Source organism: Leucopleurus acutus (genome assembly GCF_964270905.1).
Source record: "Leucopleurus acutus genome assembly, chromosome: 14".
NCBI lineage: Eukaryota > Metazoa > Chordata > Mammalia > Artiodactyla > Delphinidae > Leucopleurus > Leucopleurus acutus.
This window is the reverse complement of record NC_139156.1, coordinates 34,325,139-34,347,755: the sequence shown is the minus strand read 5'-3', so window position 1 is coordinate 34,347,755 and position 22,617 is coordinate 34,325,139. Positions and strand designations below refer to the sequence as shown.

At 38.1% G+C, this 22,617-nt stretch overlaps 1 protein-coding gene across 3 annotated transcripts in view; it reads right to left on the bottom strand.

The window, feature by feature from the left end:
* Nucleotides 1-22,617, bottom strand: part of CPEB3 (cytoplasmic polyadenylation element binding protein 3) — a 176,693-nt gene that overhangs the window by 83,752 nt on the left and 70,324 nt on the right. For all 3 annotated transcript variants that reach the window (XM_082855036.1, XM_082855037.1, XM_082855038.1), the window contains one exon: nucleotides 15,305-15,361. In XM_082855036.1, coding sequence (XP_082711162.1) covers nucleotides 15,305-15,361 — 57 coding nt within the window. The remainder of the gene's footprint in view (nucleotides 1-15,304; nucleotides 15,362-22,617) is intronic.

Below are 22,617 nucleotides of genomic sequence, written 5' to 3'. Positions count from 1 at the left end.
TCATAAAAAATTACACTCAATTTCTAGAAGTCAAGGTAGTAGTTACCCTTGGCTAGGGGTATTAACCAAAAGGGAACCTGAGGGGAGGTTCTGGGGTATTAGTAACGTTTTGATCTTGATCTAGGTACTAGTTAATTTGTGTTCAATTCCGTGATGATATATCAAGCTGCAGTGTATATTTATGATCTGCACACTATTTGGTATATAATTATACTTTAATAAAAAACAAAATGTTACAAACATTTTAGACCGATTCACTGGGATAAAAGGTTATAAGATTAACGTAGAAGGTCCAAAATGCTAACATTTTTGTAGTCTTTAAATCATAAACCTGAATAATCCAAAACTGAAAAAAATTAGACTTATTTTCAATTCATCAGAATAAATATAAAATGGTACATGTACTTTGCAGTGGGATATGCCAGTTACTCTAAAAATAAGTTTACATGATCAATGACTAGTACCTTGTGAATGACACCTCATGTTAATTGTATGGTGTTTGGTTAGGCACAGGAGGCAGCACTGTAAAATGGATCATCTGTTACTCCTTAAGACTTGGCCTGCACTCAGTTTTACATGGCTGCACTCACACATGTGATTCCCTAAGGGCAACTTACAATCTGATTTTAACATCTAAAGTAAATCTTCAGCTACATGGATTCATCTAAAGTTGCTGATGTTTCTGTAAGCCAAGTAACATCATACACAGATTCTACTACAGAGGTTCAAAAACACTCGTGCATGGCACGACAGAGAGAGAGAGAGAGATCTCCATTCTCTTGTGGATCAAAGTAGCATGCACCCATTTCAGGAACTTAAGCACCCTGGGATGCCATACTTATGAAATCAAATGAACAAGATACAGAGATCTTAGTACATTTTACTAACTGGCTTGGAAATATCTGTCAAGGCTGTTAAAAGTTAACTGTAGTAACAAATTGTTAATCACCTTCCTTGCAATAAAATCAGTTTCTTAAAAACACCTTGTAAACTTATTTTTTGAATACCATTTCAGTATACAAAATTAAATTCTATTCGAACATCTAATTGTCCCTTTCAACTTCCATCTAAGTATTAGTCATGCAAAAAATTCTACCTAAGATGGGTTAAGATCTTAAAGTTAGTACAAAAATATCCCCTTTTCCCTAGTTAGACTGTAAATTCCCAAAGCACAGGAGTGATGGAGTTTGTCCCATATATGCCCCGCCTCTATCTTTGTCTTTATAATGGCAGGTGAGATAGTTTTAGCCCAGTAATTTTCAAATCTGGCAAATTATAATTGAAAAGGTCAATTTATTCATAACATAAATTTAGCAGGTAGAAATGATGCTTGAACGGATGGAATACATTTTCATCTACTACATTCCCATAAAGTATTTGGATGTTTTCAAATCCCTTCTTCCCACCCTCTTCTCTTTGACTCTTATCCATTTTTCTCAGAAAAATCTTTCCATTCCATTTGCAAGCTTAAAAAGTAACATTAACAAGTGGCAAGTATAATACTAGTGTTGCTTACATACTTCATAAAGGAAAAGAAATACCATAAAGTAAAATATAATAACCTGATAATTTACCATGCTCCAGGCATTATATGTTGAATATTTAATGTTGTCTGTTCTAATTCCCAAAGCAACTACCATAATATATATTTCCAGATGGGCAAACTAAGGTCCAAAGAGAATGACTGGTCCAGGTTATTCAGCTACCTAAACAGCAGAGCTGGGATGGAATCCAGGTCCACACCGGCTCTAAAGCAGTTATTCTTTTTCTCGTTTAAGTTAAGGTAGTATGTACATTCAATAAAACTCATCCATTGTAAGTTTACAGTTTGATCCATTTTGGTAATCATACACAGCCATGCAACCGGCGCCATCATAAACTAGAACAGTTCATCTCCCTAAAACATTTCCTTGTGCCCTTTTGCTGTTGATCTTATCCCCCAAACCATGGCTCCCGGCAATCATTAGTCTGCTTTCTTAGTTTTGTCTGCCCTTAATACAACTTCATATAAATGGAATCAATGTGTTTGACTTCCTTTACTTAGCATAATGTTTTTGAGATTTATCCATGTTATTACATGTGTTAATATTTTGTTTCTCTTTATTGCTGAGTAGTATTCCATAGTATGAAAAAACCACAATTGATCCATTCACCAGTTATTAGGGACTGAAATGTGTTCCCCCTAAAATTCATACGTTGAAGCCCTAACCCACAATGTGACTATATTTGAAGACAGGATCTTCTACGAGGGAATTAAGGCTGAATGAGGCCATAAGGGTAAAGCCCTAATCCAACAGGACTGGTGTCCTTATAAGAAGAGGAGATACTAGGAGTGCCCATGTACAGAGAAAAGGCCATGTGAGGTCACAACAAGAAGGCAGCCATCTGCCAGCCAAGAAGAAAGGCCTCAGGAGAAACCAACCCTGCCAACACCTTGATCTTGGACTTCCAGTCTCCAGAACTATGAGAAAACAAATTTCTTTTGTTTAAGTTATCCAGTCTATGATATTTTGTTATGGCATCCCTAGTAAAGTAATACACCAGTCAATGGACATTTGAAAAAAAAAGCCTTTATTCCTAACCACCAAGATAGAAAAGCCAGTATTTCAAACCTGTATAGTCCTTGAAAGTACCCAGAAATTCCCTTTAGGATTCCAAAAACTTATCATCCTCTAAGAGTTTGCTTTTTTTTTTTCCAAGAGTTTGCTTTTAGTATCATAATCCAAGATTAATAAAGAGAAACTTCTCACCCAAATATTCTTTATTTCATTATTACTACCATAGCACTACTGTTTTCTATTAATCACTATACTTAAAGCTGTTATTTTATGAATTAAGATCAGAATTTAATAGGTGTTTTTGTGGATTGGTCAGAAAATCGAATTGTCATTAATAACATATGAAACTGCCCTACATTCTAAACAACTGAACTTTTGCAACATTCTGTTTCATTGCTTACAAAATCTTATAGGAAACCTATAGATCTTTAATCAATGTCCCAAACAAAACAGGAATTACTTCTATAACCAACACAAAGATGTTCTCCCTGGTTCTGCTAGAATACGTTAATCAAGAGTTAAGGTAAAAGAATAAGGAGGCTCACTTCAGTCTTTTCCAGTCTTTTCAAACTTTTTTCTAAGTAGCAGAACCCTCTCTCCTCCAACAAATGAACCCCAGCAAATATGAGATATTTATTCCCTGAACAAGGCTGCTCAGGTTGAAGCAGCACAGGGATTCGGAGCTCCACCTGTCAGGTATCCCTCCCCATAGTGGTCCTTAAAGTACCTCCTTGGATGCTGAGGTTCCACAGAACATGACTGGAAAACTGAAGGCTCATGCTACATGGTAGGACAATTCTTTCTAGTTAGAAAGTTCTTTCTTATACTTGCCTCACTATTATCCTTCGCCACAGACACCAGCCTTTTATTTGAGGGTCATTACTTTATCTCCTTTCGGTTTTCTTTTCTACAATGAAGTTATATTTAGCTATTCCTCATAAGAAATAGTTTTCCATACCCCACATCATCCTGAACATCCTCCTTCAGATAAACCTAATTTTCCAGTAAGACAGTACTTGCCTGTCCAAGCTTCTTATAAGAACAATCAAGGCCCTTTACCATCTGATTTCTAACCACCTTTCAGATCCTCATTCCCACTATTCCATACATCAGATCCATATATTCCAGTCACACCAATTCAACCCACTCCTCTGATAGTATCATTAAAATATAATCACCTATCCAGTTAACATAAGGATCTAGATACCCACATGTGTTTTTTTTTTTTTTTTTTTGCGGTATGCGGGCCTCTCACTGTTTTAGCTTCTCCCGTTGCGGAGCACAGGCTCCGGGCGCGCAGGCTCAGCAGCCATGGCTCACGGGCCCAGCCGCTCCACGGCATGTGGGATCTTCCCAGACCGGGGCACAAACCCGTGTCCCCTGCATCGGCAGGCGGACTCTCAACTACTGCACCACCAGGGAAGCCCCCACATGTTTTAACATCTGTTCTTCTCTGCTTCCTAGGAAACTCCTAATCCCCTTTTCCATTTCCATCCACTATTATTTTTCTAATCTTGTCCAAAATGGTAAATCCAAGGCTTCACTATAGCGTCTTGTAGTGTCCATGCACACCTAGTATTAATTTCTGAACTACATTTACCATGTAGGTTACTAATTAAATCTCTCAATATGTGACATGTTATCAAAGTAATCACTTCAGAACTTCCAGGTCCATGTCTTAAATTTCTCATTAAAACAGAGAAAGATCATTTAAAATTTGTATGTCTGACAAGATTTCTCTGGAAATAAACCTAGGTAAAGAATCTCTGCATGGGGACTTCCCTGATGGCGCAGTGGTTAAGAGTCCGCCTGCCAATGCAGGGGATGCGGGTCCAATCCCTGCTCCGGGAAGATCCCACATGCCAGGGAGCAACTATGCCCCTGTGCCACAACTACTGAGCCTGCACTCTAGAGACAGTGAGCCACAACTTCTGAGCCCACACGCCTAGAGCCCATCCACCGCAATGAAGACACAATGCAGCCAAAAATAAATTAATTAATTAATTAAAAAAAAAAAGAATTTGCCTTCTAATGCAGGGGTCGTGGGTTCGATCCCTGGTCGGGGAACTAACTTCCACATGCCACGGGGCAACTAAGCTTGCGCACTCTAGAGCCCATGTGCCACAACTAGAGAGAAGCCTGCCCGCCGTAACCAAAGAGCCCGTGCACCGCAACGAAAGATCCCACGTACTGCAGCGAAGGCCCTGCATGCCGCAACTAAGACCCAATGCAGCCAAATAAATAAATATTTTTTTTAAAAAAAAGAATGTCTGCATGATACTGCTATCACTGGTTGGAGAGAGTGGGCATGCATGTGCATTTGTTTCAGCTGGTGCCTATGCACCCTCACACCTATGCCCTAATAGTATTCCACTGAGAGTAATTAATTACCACCTTACCTTTATCTCAGTAGCACATTGCTAAATGACACACTAACTGCCCTCCTGAAAAGCAAGAAAATCAAGCAAAGTTCTACGGATCCTAATCACATACCAGAATATTTTATATTTTACACAGACCAGTCTGTCCAAACCAGGTCTGAAAATGCCTACTCCATGCACCCAGATATCTGGCATATGTTCACTATACCAAAGTCTTCACTATGCCAAGGTGTCTTGTGGTCTCTTCAAACTTTAAACACTCAATTTTTAGATTGTTCAGGACAGCCAATACTTGCTAACCCTACATGTCTGAGCCCCCAGATAATGTAGGAAATTATACAGAGGGGAGAGAGCGGGAACAAAACGGGTGCCGTTGTGCCCAGGCCCCTTAGTCAGCCTCCTCGTCTCCTCCCTACCAACAAGGCTCCTCTCATGTGGGAAGGAGGGCTCCTTCGTGGAGCAAAGTTGTGGAAAGGAATGGACCTGAGAATTTGGGATGAACTCTGGCAACACAGAGGACTGCTCATTCCCCTCACCCATCCTGATCCCTCAAAGACAACTTCCTCTAGTAACCTGGACTTGGAAAAACCTCAGGGAACAATAAAAGCAGACCAAGCCTTGAGCAGAAAGAAACAATAGGAGGGAACACACAGCACAATCCTTATACTGTTTGATTCCTTCATGCTCAGATAAAGATAGACACTAGAAAGGGGTAGGGGGGCAGCACTGAATTTCTCAAGAGGTAACTACCTCTAATTGTGGTCTTTTCCACCCACCCCCCTCAACCAGGTTCACTCCCAGACCTATTAAATTACAGTCTCTGGTATGGGGTCACAAGTATTTTCTATTTTGGTTCCTTTTTTTTTCTTAATTTAATTTTTTATTTTATATTGGAGTATAGTTGATTTAGAATGTTCTGTTAGTTTCAGGTGTACAGCAAAGTGCATCAGTTACACATATACATATATCCATTCTTTTTCAGATTCTTTTCCCATATAGGTTATTTATTTTGGTTCCCATTTTGATTGTAGAGCCAGGATTAAGAATTACTGCTAACTCAAAAGGGGGCAAATGGGTAGAAGAGGGAAGCATCAGAGACTAGCATTTGTTAGGTATGTATTTCTTGCCAGGTTTGGTAATGGAGCATTGCACATTTAACCTTATTGTTGGTAAAGAAGGGATTAATGTGTCCATTTAAAATAAAAAATATGGGTAGCTTTCCCAAGGAAACAAACAAATGATGGGTCCAGGATTTAAGCTCAGATATGTTTGATCCCTCCAAACTACATTATTTCCACTATATTAGGCTGGGAAAACAACAACAACAACTTTAGTCAGATAACAAAGGTATGTGTGTGTGGAGGCTAACAAAGAAAAGAAGGCAAAAGTTTCAGGTACTTAACTTTCCCTCCGGATCACCGGCATACCAAGTCTTCGTCCAAGTCTCAGATTTCCAGTCTGCATATACTAGAGGCCTGAGAGGCAGTGTGTTAAAATTCCTGCCACTAATAAGGGAGACTACGTTGTAAAATTAAAACTGATCATTTTCATAAATGCACTAATTCTCTACAATCAATAAAGTATTATTTAGTTAACTGCTACTAAAGGAAACCTGAGTGATCTTTTTGGGAAAACCCAAAAGAGCAGAAATCACTGCTCTTTCGGATTAAAGGACTGGTTAGCAGACTAATCTGTGTGTCCAAGTCATAGACGATTATTTGCTGGCTGTATGACATCAGCAAGCTCCTTTACCTTTTTTAGAAAATGAGGACACTGCCATGTTTTAAACAAGGATGCAATAAAGATGAAAGGAATGACCATGATTCTCTGTTTTCTGTCAAAGTGCCCCAATAGCAGAAGGAAACAAATCACGAAGCATTCTTAAAACTTGCTGAAATCTAGAAAATCTTTTGAAGTCTCCAGCTTTATCTGAAAAACTGCATTGTTTCATATACTGCTCTATCACACAGCCATATTTTGTTTGGATAAGAGAATAATTCTGGGGAGAAATTGGTGCTCAAGGAAAATTTTGACCATGCACTGGCAAACCATTTTAAGCATTACAATGGCAGAGACAGGTGTGTGAAAGCACTTTGTAAACTGTTAATTGCTAGATCCATATATGTTAGTACCACCCTCCAAAAGAAAACGTTAAAACAAATCTTTAGGAAGGAACTAAGGTGGACTAGATATTCTCTAAGGCTGTTATACTGTGCTTTTCACAGTCTCTCTGAGATATCTTTCCCTTTCTTCCAGTCTTCCAGACTGAGCACCTGCTCTATGGGCTGGGCATTGCACTGGAAACCAACAAACAGCTATGAAAAGAAGTTCATTCTCTGCCCTCTTGAAGCATACATATTAAAGTGAAACACCAACATTAAAATAGTTAATTACAAGTGTGATGAGTACTATAAAAGAGAAATCCAGGTTCTACTGCTGACACAAGTGGACAAAGCAAACAGGGAGGTCCACAGGAAAAAGGTAACTTTTCAGTTTCCTGCATCTTTATTATTAGGTCGAAGCACCCAAATCCTGACACTTTAGACATATTCACACACACAAAGAACTTCTTCCAAAATCCAGTAAAGTAAGTCAAGAATTTCAGAGTTCACTTCTTTACAATATTCAATGCCAGGCCATGTAGACCAGGAATATCACTCTATTTTTCAGGAAAAGAGGATTCATTAAGCATTCAGAGCATAAACAAGGTGACAAGTAATATTAGAAAAATGATTTTCCCAGAGACACTGGATTTGTGTGTGTTAAACTAGTATAAAAATAATATAACCACTCTTAACAATTAAGTATTTAAAGCAAAGGTTATCACCCTCAACCTGGAGGCAGAAGGTTCTGATCCAGAAGGTTCTGGCTCCATCATGTCACCCTAGCCAGTTCACATAGTCTCTTGAACCTCAGCTTCCCCATCTGTAAAATGAGAAGGTCAAGACAAAACAACAATGCCCTTAGGTCCCCTACCATGTTCATGTGCAGCATCTACCCAAAATAATTTGAAATTTGAGTATAGATCATTACATGCCCTTCTGATTACTCTTCTGCATTTTTAAATTAGCCATCCTTTACAATATATTCATTCCACAATTATATACTAATTTTACTTCTAAATCTGTTCGGAGAGAAACAGGGATCTTGTCTTCCAAAAGTTCAAAATACTCAAAGACAAAGTCTTTAATCTGAGAATCTCAAAATAATTCCTTCACTATCTTATTACTCTGCTAAAAAAAAAAAAAACAAAAAACTATTTACTTATATCCACTCATGGTGAGCAGAAATACAATGTACTCTTCAAATTTTGGAAAATTCCATTTGAAATTCTAGCAAAACTGGCTCTATTCCCATTTTGGCATAAAAGCATCATGTGTTCAGCTCCCTCTCTGCCACTTCCTCTCAGCTGAGCCGCTCCCCAAGGAGATCACTCTCAGCAGAGAATGAAAGGGAGCGGGGAGGGGGAAGAGGAGGCTCAGCAGTCACACCAGAGTCTGCCAAACGCAAAGTTCATACCCAAACCCTTTCACATTGCCTCTGGCAGCCCTCAGTTCAAACAGAAATAGAAGTGAAGTCTTCTAAAATATTTTCAACGCATTAATAAGAGGAAAAAAGTGGAAGGCAGCATGATCTAAAGCTCCACGTTTCTTGGTGTATCAGCTGTGTACAAGGTGTTAACAATCAATGACCTCAGAGTTTCTCAAGCAGATGAATGTCTTTTTGGGTTTTTTTTAAGATATTAAAAATTTAAGTCTTCAAACATCCAAGGTTTTATTCTAGGACTCCTCAATGTATCAGTGTTTTTAAAAGTTTGATAAGGAAGAGTGATGGCAAACAGTCATCCCTCCCTGTCAGAGCAAAAGTGGAACTTCAAATTTCTTTTTTTTTTTTGACTTGTGGAAACAAATTTTTTATTTCATAATTATCATATGGGATAGTAAGTTTAGCTGTATTAAGTTCAAATTACTGGGTTAGAGGTTGCAATTAATAAGAAGCTGTAGAAGATACCTACTGATGTATAAGGCTCTACTGGCTTTATTATAGTTCAGCTGACAAATAAGGCACATAACTTTTGTATAATCTAACAGCACTTCAAATTTCTTATTCGCTGCATAACTTGGAACAGGCTGTAGGTACAAGCTGAGAGATATCAAAAAATGAATTGCATGAAAATTTTTAATTTCAATAAAACTGAACCTCTGTTACATTACAAAACTACTGTTTAGACCCTCTTCTCTAAAAAGACTATGCCCCCTACTTTCCAAATGTAGCAATACTAACACCTTATTTGTACCTGTGCCTAATCTCATCTACATCTCACAAAAATAATGAGGTAGTTAGAGTATCATAACTGTCCTCCTGTAGGTTTTTTTAACTAAAGAGAGAATTAGGAGATTCAGAGACTTGCTCAACCAGAAGCCATCCTTATCTAAACATGACTCCTCCAAGAATCTAAGCCCTCCTCTGAAAAAAGGGGGACAATATTACTTCAAAATATTCTTAAAGCTGTTGTATTTTCTGTCACTATAGATTAGAGTACATTTGCTAGAATTTTATATTAATGGAATCATCTAGTATGTACTCTTTCTTTGTCTAGTTTTTTAAATTCAGCATAATTATTTTGAGTCATTCATGTTGTTACATGAATCAACAGCTCGTCCCTTTTTTTAAATTAATTTATTTATTTTTGGCTGTGCACAGGTCTTCGTTGCTGTGCGTAGGCTTTCTCTAGCTGCGGCGAGTGGGGGAAACTCTTTGACGTGGTGTGCGTGCTTCTCATTGCGGTGGCTTCTCCTGTTGCAGAGCATGGGCTCTAGGTGCATGGGCTTCAGCAGTTGTGGCACGCGGGCTCAGTAGCTGTGGTTCACGGGCTCTAGAGCGCAGGCTGAGTAGTTGTGGCACTCTGGCTTAGTTGCTCTGCGGCATGTGGGATCTTCCCAGACCAGGGCTTGAACCCTAGTCCCCTGCGTTGGCAGGTGGATTCTTACCCACTGTGCCACCAGGGAAGTCCAACAGTTCGCGCTTCTTTATTGCAGAATAGTATTCCACTGTGCAAACGTACCACAATTTGTTTATCCGTTCTCCAGTTGAGGGACATCTGGATTATTTATAATTTTGGCTATCACGAATACTGCTGCTTTAAACATTCACACACACATCTTTGTGTGGACATTGGTAAATTCTTAAGATAGAACTGCTGCATCCTATGGTAGGTGTGTATGTTTAACTTTTTTAAGAAACTGCCAAACTGTTGTCCAAAATGACTATCCCATTTTACATTCCAAACATGACTGCAGAGCATCTTTAAAAGTGCCAAACATCATGAAAGATACAGCAACTCTAAGCCCCAAAGAAGGTGCATGTTTCAGTCAGGAGACAGAGACAGGAAGCATTTCACGCAGAAAAAAAGATTCACACAAAAAGAGATGGTAATATACTCCAGGACAGCTACTCTAGCCTATTAGTGATTTGTAGGTGTGCTGTCTTAAATTCCATCAGGAAAACCTCTATCTAAACACAAACAATGTAAGATATGTTTTGGAAGTCTAACATGCAAAGAAAAGGAAATCTTTAAAAGGCAGCACTAGGGCTTCCCTGGTGGCACAGTGGTTGGGAGTCTGCCTGCCAATGCAGGGGACATGGGTTCGAGCCCTGGTCCGGGAAGATCCCACATGCCGCGGAGCAACTAAGCCCGGGCGCCACAACTACTCAGCCTGCGCTCTAGAGCCCACGAGCCACAACTATTGAGCCCACGTGCCACAACTACTGAAGCCCACGTGCCTAGAGCCCGTGCTCCAGAACAAGAGAAGCCACCCCAATGAGAAACCCGCACACTGCAATGAAGAGTAGCCCCCGCTCGCCGCAACTAGAGAAAGTTCTCATGCAGCAACGGAGACCCAACACAGCCAAAAATAAATAAATAAAATAAATAAAATAAAAGGCAGCACTAAAGCTCTGATACAAGCAATCATGACAGCAGTTCACCTGAGCATTATCTACTAGGCCGCTATGCTAAACTTTACAAGATTTATATATAGCCACTTTAGTGATCATTATCTCCATTTTACAGGTGAAGAAACCAGAGACAAAGAAGTTAAGAATGTGGCCCCAAGGTCATACAGCTTCTAAGAAGTGGGACCAGATATGCTAGATTCTAAACAATGCTTTTCATGGCTATGCTAATTTATTGCTCATCTCCAGGTTTCACAAGCCTTCCAGCCTACTTGGAAGATACCTCCCTGAAGCTGAGTGATACTATCCCTTAGGCCACACTGCTCCCCCTGTTTCTAACGTTGTACTCATCAAGCAACTTCCTGATATTTCAGTTTTTCCAAGCCCATTCTCTACTTGAAAAAAGAGAAGCTGACCAGTCAAGAGGAATAAAGTGGATATACTCAGCAGTGATTCTCCTAAAGTAAATCACAAGACCAGGCATTCTGGATTTGACCATTAACTTGAGCATAAATTTGGTCACTTGACTAATGATGGAGCACCAATATCCTTTTCTGAGGATCATCATAATAGAGGAAAAAGCACCAAGTCAGGCATCAATCCCATACAAGCCCACAACTGCTAAACTCAACTCTATACCTAGAGTGCAGGTATACACACACGCGCACACATACACAAAACCCACATACAATCAAAGAAACAAAAAACACAAACTACCCTTAAGTGTTAGAAAAAATCTCGCTGATGAAACTACTACAGATGTAGCTGGAAGCACTCTCATAGCCTCCTTCCTTCTCCAGCAGGAAAAATAAAAATACATTATGCAAACTTCTAGTGTCTTTGGTATAAGGGTGAAGACGATGAAAGGAGGGCATTATTAGAAAGTTAAGAAAAAATACATTAACAGTTTAAATGGAAGGGGCATATTGTTTCAGAACTAACTATATTTTGGAAATAACAAACAAGTGGCAGATCTTACTGATGGATCAGAATTTCTTCCCATCTCCACTTCTGTATTCTACAATACTTGAGGACTAAAATTTTCAGTAACAGCCAAAATTTAGATGTGTCTCTTAGTTTCCTCCCCAAAGGTTGGCCTGCTAATTCTTAACTAAATTCATGGTCTTGAGTAGCAAAAATCAGCAGAGTCTTTGGCTTTACACAAATTTTGCTAGTCTTTCCACACCCTAAATGTCTACAGGTTTACTGTTTTCTACAGTTGGTTTCCTACCGTCTTCTCCCAAGCTCCATTTTCTGGCTTCTAGATGTCATCAGCAGTGGTGATTCTGAGAGGAAGGTATAGGTGGAAGACATGCACTAGGAACACCGAAAAATGGGAAACTGGCCCATTCAAAGTTGGGCAGTAGTGGGGCTTCCCTGGTGGCGCAGTGGTTGAGAATCTGCCTGCCAATGCAGGGGACACAGGTTCGAGCGCTGGTCTGGGAAGATCCCACATGCCGCGGAGCAACTAGGCCCATGAGCCACAACTACTGAGCGTCTGGAGCCTGTCCTCCGGAACAAGAGAGGCCGCGACAGTGAGAGGCCCGCGCACCGCGATGAAGAAACGAAGAAACGAAGACCCAACGCAGCCAAAAACAAATTAATTAATTAATTAAAAACAAATTAATTAATTAATTAAAGTTGGGCAGTAGTAATGAGAAGTGAGAATGCTCACCCTGACACCTCTGTCTGTCTCATCAAGTCAGGAGAGCTGACAACATGGTATTTTCAGGAGAGATTTGGGTTTGGGTGAGATCAAGGAAATGAAAGAATGGGAGATTTTTTGAAGACATGGTGAATGGCAGCATTATGAACAGAGTTAGGAAGCATCAATTTTGCATACCAAAAACGGTTAATAAGAAAGGAACTACAACTGTCTCACATTTCCTTTTTTAAAAAATTTAACCCTTGACTCAATTCTTTTAAATTTTCTTAGCCAGTATCTTCTTGTCTGAAAATATAGTTCAACTTCAACCCAGCCCCTTTCAATAATTGTAAATTCTGAATTAATAAAGATTTAGTGATTTGTGACCTCATCTATATGAAGGTTGAGGGAAAATAAGAAGGACAGACCAGTCACAGGACAGTAACTGTTGAGCTGACAAATGGTAGGCATAAAAGGGAAGACAAAAAATACATAGGTGTGTTTGTGCATGTGTTACATAAATATGTCACCAGATGGGCTGGGCCCAACTACACAAAAGGGGAAAAAAAGCTTTATCACAGCAAATCTGTCAAAACCTGTAGACCTCACAAGTATCTACCAAGGAGGATATTTTGTTTATTCTGATCATTTCAAGTAGAAGTCAACTTTGAAAGAGAACTGACGTATGCAAATGTCAAACCTCAGTGGTTTTTACGGTTTACTTTGAGGAGCCTATAGGGCAGGACCCACAGAGTCATTTGAAGATAGGTGTGCTCTGGTATCTGCCATTATGTTGAAATATGCATAACTCATCAACATGATATAGATATTGGCAAAATGACCCTTTTGGTACTTTAAAAAATATTACAACATCACAGAATCTTCATTCTGAAAGCAATCATTAAGATGACCTAATTCAGTCTCCTCATCTCTTACTAAGGATGAAGAAATTTCAAGGCTGAAAGGGGGATTTAAACAACATGTACAAAGTGGAAAGAACATAAATGAAATCTCTTATTTAAAAGCAGAGATTAAAGAGAATAAAATCAAAGATAATCAAAACCTTTTAAAAACAAAAGTGTCCTTTAGCTTCATTTTTTACACAGAAAATCATAAATTATATCTTCTCCCTCTTGCAGAAGAGGACTTACACCATGTCAAATTAGGTCTTTTCTAAAATACACACTTATTCCTGCAGGCAGACACACTATCATACTGTTCTTTTCTTTTACATTCATTTCTAAATCCCATCATCTAACTGAAGTGTTTTCACAAAGTTTCACAAAATTGCTGTGGCTCGGCAAGCTAGGCATGTTTATTAATCCTCACCTCAAAAATACCTACTTTTAGAAAAAAAGTTAGAGGTAACAGAATCTAACTGTAAAGTGATCTTTCTTCTAGAAATCAGAAAATAGAGGTGGATAGTCTGGAACTCCCATTGTTTCCAAGACCCTCAAAAAGAGGAGATACTAGCTATTTAGAACAAAATATGCATGGAGTGGATTAGGACCTGCATTATCAAACAATGCCAGCAGAGCTGGTTCTTACCAGTGCTCCTTGGAAGGTAGGCTACATGTCAGAACCAAAAGAAATATGGAATATATATTTTAGAGATAACCTAAAATATGCCCTAAGGAACACTAATGGCATTTCAACATCCTTACTCAAGCAAGAAGAAAAGGGGTAATATTGTAGACAACCGTAGATTTACCTAGCAGGTCCTCCATGTGTATTGAGAGTCAGCTTGTATGTCAGGGAGGATGAGAGGGGACAACCTGATATCACTCATTTGATAGAGGAGAAAACTTATATCCTGAGGGATTCAATGGTTTGTATGGTCCTTTAGACAAGGGACAATTTCCATTTAGAGACTGTTCTTCTGCAAAGCTATTTGGTCCACAGACACTAGGAAGGAGAGTTGATGCCAGCCAGATATTTCTTGCAGTAGTATTTAATACAATGACTTTCTGGCTAATAAGGTTTTGATGCTCCAGAACCCAATCCAACAAGTATACTGACAAAACCATTTCTAAGCAGCAAAGCTATCACCACTATTCCTATGCAAACTCCACTAATGGGAAACCCCTTATGTCCAGTTTGAAGCACCTGTTGGCTATCTACCACAATGAGAAAATTCTGAGTTACAATAAGTTGATTTATTTATTCACACTCTCTAACCCAGTCCCTCTCTATCATCTCCCTCCTTCTTCCTCCCCTCCTTCCTCCCCCCTAACACAGTGGTATACAGCAAGGGTCAGCAAAGTTCTCTGTAAAGGGCCAAACAATAAACAGTTTAGGTTTTTTTTGTCTCTGCCACTGTAGAACAAAAGTAGCCAAAGACAATCCATAAATGAATGGGTTTGGCTGTGTTTCAATAAAACTATTTACAAAAACAGGCGGTGGGCCACATATGGCTCACAGGGCTGTAGTTTGTCAACCCCTGGTTTACAGTAGCAGTTCTCAAACTTTAGCCTGCATCAGAATCACCTACAGAACTTGGTCATACACAGATTTCTGGGCCCCATGATTAAAGTTTCTGATTCAGCAGATCTGTAATGGGGCCTGAGATTTTGCATTTTTAGTAAGTTCCCAAATGATGCTGATGCTGCTGGTTCAGGGTCCACACTTTGAAAACCACTGGTATAGAATAATGGTCTACACTGCACTCAGTGAAGGCTGAAATGTAATGAACAGCTGAGAAAGTGGAAATGACATGCTGTAGACTTGACTGCTAATTTTACAGAATATTTCATATGAAGACTTACTGTTAAGTGCCATAATATTATCTGTTCCTGGATGATGAAAATTTATTCCCATGCGTCCTAAAAAATAAAATAATTTTACTTTAAGCACAGAGAATGCTTAGTAAAATCATAAATACATTGTACAATATGAACATTACAAAAAACTAAAACAGATTAATCTATAACAATGCTATCAAAGGCCACAGCAGTTAAAACAGTTTTAAATCAAGTCATAAAACATACACATGAAAAATCTTAAAACAAAGCTAAAGTCTCAATAACAACAAAGAAATAAAACAAAACAAAAAAGAAGCTTCCCTTATAATAGGAAAAATTAACACATCTCCCACATTCCAATTTAAACATGCCACTCCCTGGATTAAGCATTTTATTTAAACAGTTCATACTGCCCTTCAAATTCAAGCAGCAAAATAATGAATTCAAAGAAGTATACAAACTTGAAGCTTAGAGGGAATTAAAAGATAAAGATTTCACGGTGGCTCAAAAATGCAACATAATGATCAGAATGGCGACCAGAAGAAAGATGTAAAATTTATATAACAGATATAGTGGGGGACAATGACTGGCCTAAAAATTTAGGGTTCTTGTGCTGCCCCTACCACTCACTAGTTATACGACCTTGGGCATAATGCCTGTGTCCAGACCTTTGTCCTTATAGTAACAGGGGGCTGGCCGCTTGTTTTGTCTGCCTCCAAACAAACAATCATTTCTACATTTTTAAAAAGTTGTAAAAACAAACACAGAAATTAAAAAACAAAGAATAATGTGCAGGGCTTCCCTGGTGGCGCAGTGGTTGAGAGTCCGCCTGCCGATGCAGGGGACGCGGGTTCGTGCCCCGGTCCGGGATGATCCCACATGCCGCGGAGCAGCTGGGCCCGTGAGCCATGGCCGCTGGGCCTGCGCGTCCGGAGCCTGTGCTCCGCAACGGGAGAGGCCACAACAGTGAGAGGCCCACGTACCGCAAAAAAAAAAAAAAAAAAGAATAATGTGCAACAGAAACTATATGGCCCACAGGCCTAAAATATTTACTCTCTGGCCCTTTACAGATGGTGTTAGCCAGCCTCTGTTCTATAAGATGACAAGTCTGAATAAGAGATTTCAACTAATAGCCTCCAGGTTTAAGAGCAGAAGATGTATTAATTACTTGGGGAAAAGGACGATGTATTAATTATTTGTGATTTACTTATCATATTCTGAGGTATTCAAACTAAACAATAAACAACCAGTCACTGGAAAGTCTGCCTAAAAACCCCAATCACTGCTGAGCAGAATTTAAGGAAATGGCACATTCAGAGTGTCTTTCAATCTCTGACCTAGGAATATTCAGATATGGATGTTGTTCCTATAAACTAGGGATGTTCCCTAAACGTTCTCAGAATAATAAGGGGTTATCAAGAAATCCAAGCAAGCCCACATTTAGCTCATTCAACTTCTTTTATTTCCTGTGCTACAATCATTTATGGTAAAGAATTATGTAGTTTACAACCACTATATCAAATAATAGTTTTTATATGTTTCTGGAACTACTTATGTTCTCTAATGTTAAGGGATGCCCCTCTCTGCAGTCCTCTAGAAGCTGGATCCTTTTTGTACTCTTTCCATCAGGTCTTGGGACTTTTCAACCTAGCAAGATGAAACTGAAAGGAAGCTCAGTAGTTTTCTAATTATCATCCTCCATCCTACACCAATAACTTCCAATTCAGTCTTTCTAAAGATGAGGCAAAACAAGAGCCTTAGGCAATGTTTTGTAGATGAAGGCATCACTACTTGCTGAAAAGCAGAAAATTCTTTTGCCTTTCCTGGTATCCTTCCTAATTCTGTTGGCCTCTGACTTTAATGATCTCTAGATCAAGATCATCAACCAAAGATTTTATACGAAACTCTAGTTCAATGTCAGAACCATCAGAACCAAGCACTTAAATGTAATCTAATTTTTTCCCAAATTCTTTTTAGTAAACCACTTAAGGCTTCTTTAAGCTACCTTCTCTACCTCTTCAAAAATTAATGTTTAGATTATAAAATACAATATATTTTCATTGGAGAAAAATTAGACAATACAGAAAAATGAAGAAAACAAGATCACCAATCAAAGACAAGCTCTGCTAACATTTTGATTTATAGCCTGCAAGTTTAGGAAGTATATATGTATAAAGGTTTCTTTTCTAAAATTAGGTTTATTTTATAATATTTTAAAAATTTATTGTATAGTATGCCTTAAGTTTTACAGTTATTATGGGATTTTGAAGGAGAGAGAAAATACCAACAGCAAAAGAAAAACTGACTCCAAATTCAGATGAGGCCATTTCTTTTTTCTTCCTTTTGTCCAACAAATACTGCTGTTTAATCAGCTGTGAAAATAGAAATCAAGTGTGTGACATCTGGTGATTTTTGTTAATGCAGTCTGGTGCTGCCAGCGTGACATTTTGTCACCTGTCCACGGTCTGCTATTTTTAAATTGTTCTTGTCAGCTAGCTATCTTTTAAGTATAGTGTAAAATATAAGGTTTCGAAAACTGGAAGGCATACTTAGTTTTACTGAGTTAAACGATGCTGTGGAAATCTGAGACCGTGTCCCACTTTCCCCACTGCACAAGGCCTGATAAATGGGGGTGGGAGAGGATGGAGGGGGAGGTTGGAGAATAGGGTTACATATGGCTATTCAGACTGTAAAAATCACAGTCTCATAAGCTCAATTCATATTTATATTTAAGATGTTAGTTATAAAAAACTGCCTCTACTGCTATTCAAAGTTTCAGAGTCAAACTAAACCCATATTTTCATATATCCAAAATAAAAGCTGGAATTTTTATTAATTTGTAACTAATTATGAAAGCCACCTCTTCACTTCTGCAATTCCTTATGAGATAGGGAGCAACTATCTTTCTCTAATCATCCCCACATGTTCTAAAAAGTCAAGTCCTTTGGAGACCTTTACATAACAGAATGTGAGTGCTGTGTTCTAGAAAACGTTATGAGACAATGCATATTCTACTAGATTCTATATCCTACTAATTTTCTCTGTAAAGTTGAAGAGAAAGTCCCTCAGAAAAAGTATCTACAAGGTACAATAATGTGATATGTAAGAATACAATAAAATGGTGCTTCAAATTCCTTTTAAGGAAAAATTATGAAAGTATGGTACTATAATATTCGAAATGTGTTCCAAAGAACCACGAAGCAAAAAAGGTGAGCTTTGACCTGAGGTCAAATCCTTGTTTCTTTGCATATCAGTTGTGAATAATTTTTGGTATGTTATCAATTCCTTTGTGCCTACATTGCCTCATTTCAGGCTGTACTCTAGAACAATTAAATCAGAATTTCCAGAGGTAGTACCCAGGATTAAAGAACCCTTAACCTTTTTCTTACTCTCAGGTGATTATAGTGCTATACTGAAAGGATCATTGGGCAAATTAATGGGAATTACCTATAAAAACAAAATCACTCAACTTCTATCTGTTGTCTTCCCTTTTGTGTAGAAGAGGAACAATGACTTCTTGCTAACTTTGAACCTGTGCCCTAACAGTTTCTGGGATCTGCAAACTTTTATACAAGCAGACTGATATGGGCCAAAGGGAGGTAGCACAAAATTAGAACTGGAGTAATAATTCAAGTACGTAAAGAGACTGTATATTTTTCTGAATAAACTAAATGTAATGAAGGTGCACTTTTTCTAAAACAAGGTGACCTCAACATTCCACAAAAGGGACCAATTTTCTGAAAGGCTCTGTAATACTAAATTTAAATTATGATGAATAAAGAAAAATGCCTCTATAATACCAAAGGGATGGCATTATTTCTTCCAAGTTTCTGTCAATTTAAATGTTTTAAAGCACTATTACCAGAGGATAGCTGCTATTTTTTCCCAGATTCAGTATACATTTGAAAAACAAACCCTTCGATATCAGTTCTCAGCTGACACCTGCTCTTTTCATTTTTCAAATTTCAGTTCCATGAATGGTGAAGGAAGAGAAAATTCAAATATACAAAAATGTTTCATCAGGCACTACCCCCAAGTGCCCAGCCAAGCCTACTCTTCTGTTATAACAGGGAGACTACACGGGATGAGAGAAAGGTGATTCCTCCCTGTTTTTTGCCAAGGACTCTGCTATATTGTACTACCCCAGCCAGGCAATGGGACCTTGCTTCATAATGTCACCTACCCTGCCCAATGCACTGTGTTGGTTTTTCCCTATTATTCTTCTCTCTCATCACTTTGTCCTCTTTGAATAATAATCCCAAGAGAGGGTATGAATAATCAAACCTTACGTCCCTGGGTTTTCAGAGGGGTTCCCCAGTGGCTAGGTGAACCCTCATCATCGGTAGCAAGCTGGGGGACAGTTGTAAGGAGGGTGCAGGGGGGAACATTTTCCCCTTTCCTAATCCTAACTCTCCCGATGCCAGAAATCCCCCTAATCCTCATAATCATGAGGAGAGTTGGCCTTCCCTGCATCCACTAGAAAAGAGGGCAGAGGACAATTCTTCCCACCCAGGCCTCACTCATACCTCTACTGACCCAAGGATTTCTGTACTTAGAAAAGAAATAAGGGATAGTTTTTATTAGTTCATCACCCTTCTCAAAACCCTCCTTCTCATTTCCTGGAGACATTTTCTCAAATGAAAGACAGGAGAAGTCATACCTAAGTTATGGTAAGAGACAACAGGTAATTATTAAAATGTTATTCTGCTACAATCAAGAACTGTAGTTTGAGATCTAAGAAGCCCCCCCAAAATTAGTTTTTATTTTATTTAAATTAATTTTTGTTTAAATAAGCGTTCTGTGATCTGAGCAACACTGCAGAAGACATTCCTCAGGGTTCTGTGAAAAAAGCTCAGTTTGACTTTTTTTCTACATTACTTGACATTTTTAACATGGGGAGGAGGTTTTTTTTAATTTAAAAAATTTTTAAATTTCCTACAAACATCTTTAAGGCTGATCTAGTATAGGTAGAAATATGATTGGAAAACTGTTAAAGCTCTTTACTAAAACAAGTTTTATTACTTCCTAAACTTCCTATTCGGTCATTTCTCCCACTAACCCTTTTTCCGCCTGAATCAAGAGAACAGTTGAATAAAGGGATTTCTTATTGAATACATTTATACAATGAAATATCACTGTGACCTTATTTTCACCATGTTCACTTTAAGTACATCATGAAGTACTTTTATTTTTCATGAATGTGATATTCTACTTTATTATACTTTCTTTACACTATTCAGGTATAAAATTTTGTAAAGCCAACAAAACTTAGGAGGATTATTTTTCTTTCTCCTTTAGGTGGTTTTTGATAATGACAGAATGTTTATCCTTCAAGAATCACTACTTATATCTATGGCAAATACACAATTTTGACAACTTGCATTCGAAAGGTTTCAACATTTAGCTGCAGTCTAGCTGGAAGGAAGTAAATATTGTAGGGATATAAAGGTTTACTTTATTACCCAGGCCAGGCAGTAGGCACACCACTACCACTGCTGGTAAAAAAATCACAGATAACTTTTGAGCAGTTTCTAGTGTCAGGGACTTTATCTCACCTTCACACCCACTCTATGAAGTAGGTGCTTTATTTTAATGATGAAGACACTAAGGCTTTAAAGAGGCCAGTTTATCTAGATCAATAGCTAACTAAAGGCAGAACCAGAATTCAAACCCAGGTTTGAATGACTACAAAGTCAGAAAGGCTGAGTTGAAATTTCATTTCCTATACAGAGAATATAAAATGTCTGGAAGAATATTAATAAAAATAATAATCTTTGTTATCTCTAGGTAGTAAGTCTCAGGTGGTTTTTTCACTTTCCTTTTTGTCTTTTTATGTACTACTTGAATTTCTTACAATGAGCAAGAATGTATTTTTTCCTAAAGAAAACCTAAATCCATAGAAAAACACCAAAACAAATAAGCACACAAAAAAACAATGACTCTCTAACTTGAATTTTAAGACCCTCAAAATAATGTTCAAGTAAAACAAGAGGATATTAAAGCTAGGAGGAAGAACAGGATGGATAGGGGGAAGTGTTTCTGGACAGACTCATACAGAAGCCATGTGGTAGTTCCCCTATCCTACCACCTTTCTCTTAAAGCTCAATTCACCTAGACATTTACATCTTTTGAGCCAGAGACCCTCTCTATGAATTTACCTTAAGAAAAAGCTACGTGCAAGAACTCATCCATGGCAGCATTACCTATAATGGAGAAAAAGCTGGAAACAACCTAAGAGTCCAAAGTTAAGGTCTATCAATAAATTATAAAGACAAGGTAAAAACATAATGTTTATTATATGGAAAATATTTTAAAAGATACATCATGACAATATTTCTTTTATTTTTAAATTATCTTTTAGTTATTATACTTTGCTCCATTTTTTAAAATCAAATATTACTGAAAATCCTTCCCTTAAAACGCTAGCATCATAATTATGTTTTTAGAAGTAATAAGGATCAAACACATGGTGCCATAAACCAAACGTAAAAGTCTCCCAGCTGGAAAAGGGAAGCCTGAAGTTCAAACACCCTAACCAGAGGACAATAACATGGTGATGTAATTGACCACGGGAAGTAGTCCATTCATAGGAAATCAATGTGGGTGGTTGTAACCATATTGAGGCTGTAAAAAAGTACATGTTAAGTGCCTTCCAACTTATTAGGACATATTATATGTATAAGTACAATTCAGAAGGCTTTTATAGATGAAACCTCACATTTGCAAGTGTAGTGGAGAAATTTATGCAGAGGTAGCTGGACATAAAATAAAAAGGAGCCATCACAAGTAGAATAAGGTATTTACATTATCCCATAGTGAGGTACCCTCCTTACACTTTGGCAGTGCTACTCTCAACAGGGCAGAACAGCTCCTGCTTAATCAATATTCAAAAAATTCTAGAAAATTATTTTAAAGACTATAATCTAAGATCCTTTCATAATCTTTTATTGCTAGAAGAATACAGACCAAGATAAAACAGGTATGCATAAAGAACAAGGACTGAATATTTTAGAATAATTAGGATGGGCTTACAGCTGTTCGCAGTAGAGAAGGAAGACAAATGTAGCCTTAGAAGATACTAAAAACACAAAACAGTCTGTGAATATTGTTTTTTGGGTCTTTTTTTAAACACCATTCTCACTTCTAAGTGAAATTACCATGTACCTAATCTTTACTGAAGAAAGATGTGGTAACAGTGACTAAATATAACAATGACTAAATGAGAGGCCTTTTTTCCTACTTCTGAAGGACTTAAAATATAGCTTTTCTCAAAATCTTTTATTTTCTTCATAGCCTGTTAACTACTTTCCTTTCACTGGAAATTGAGGAAAGCAGCA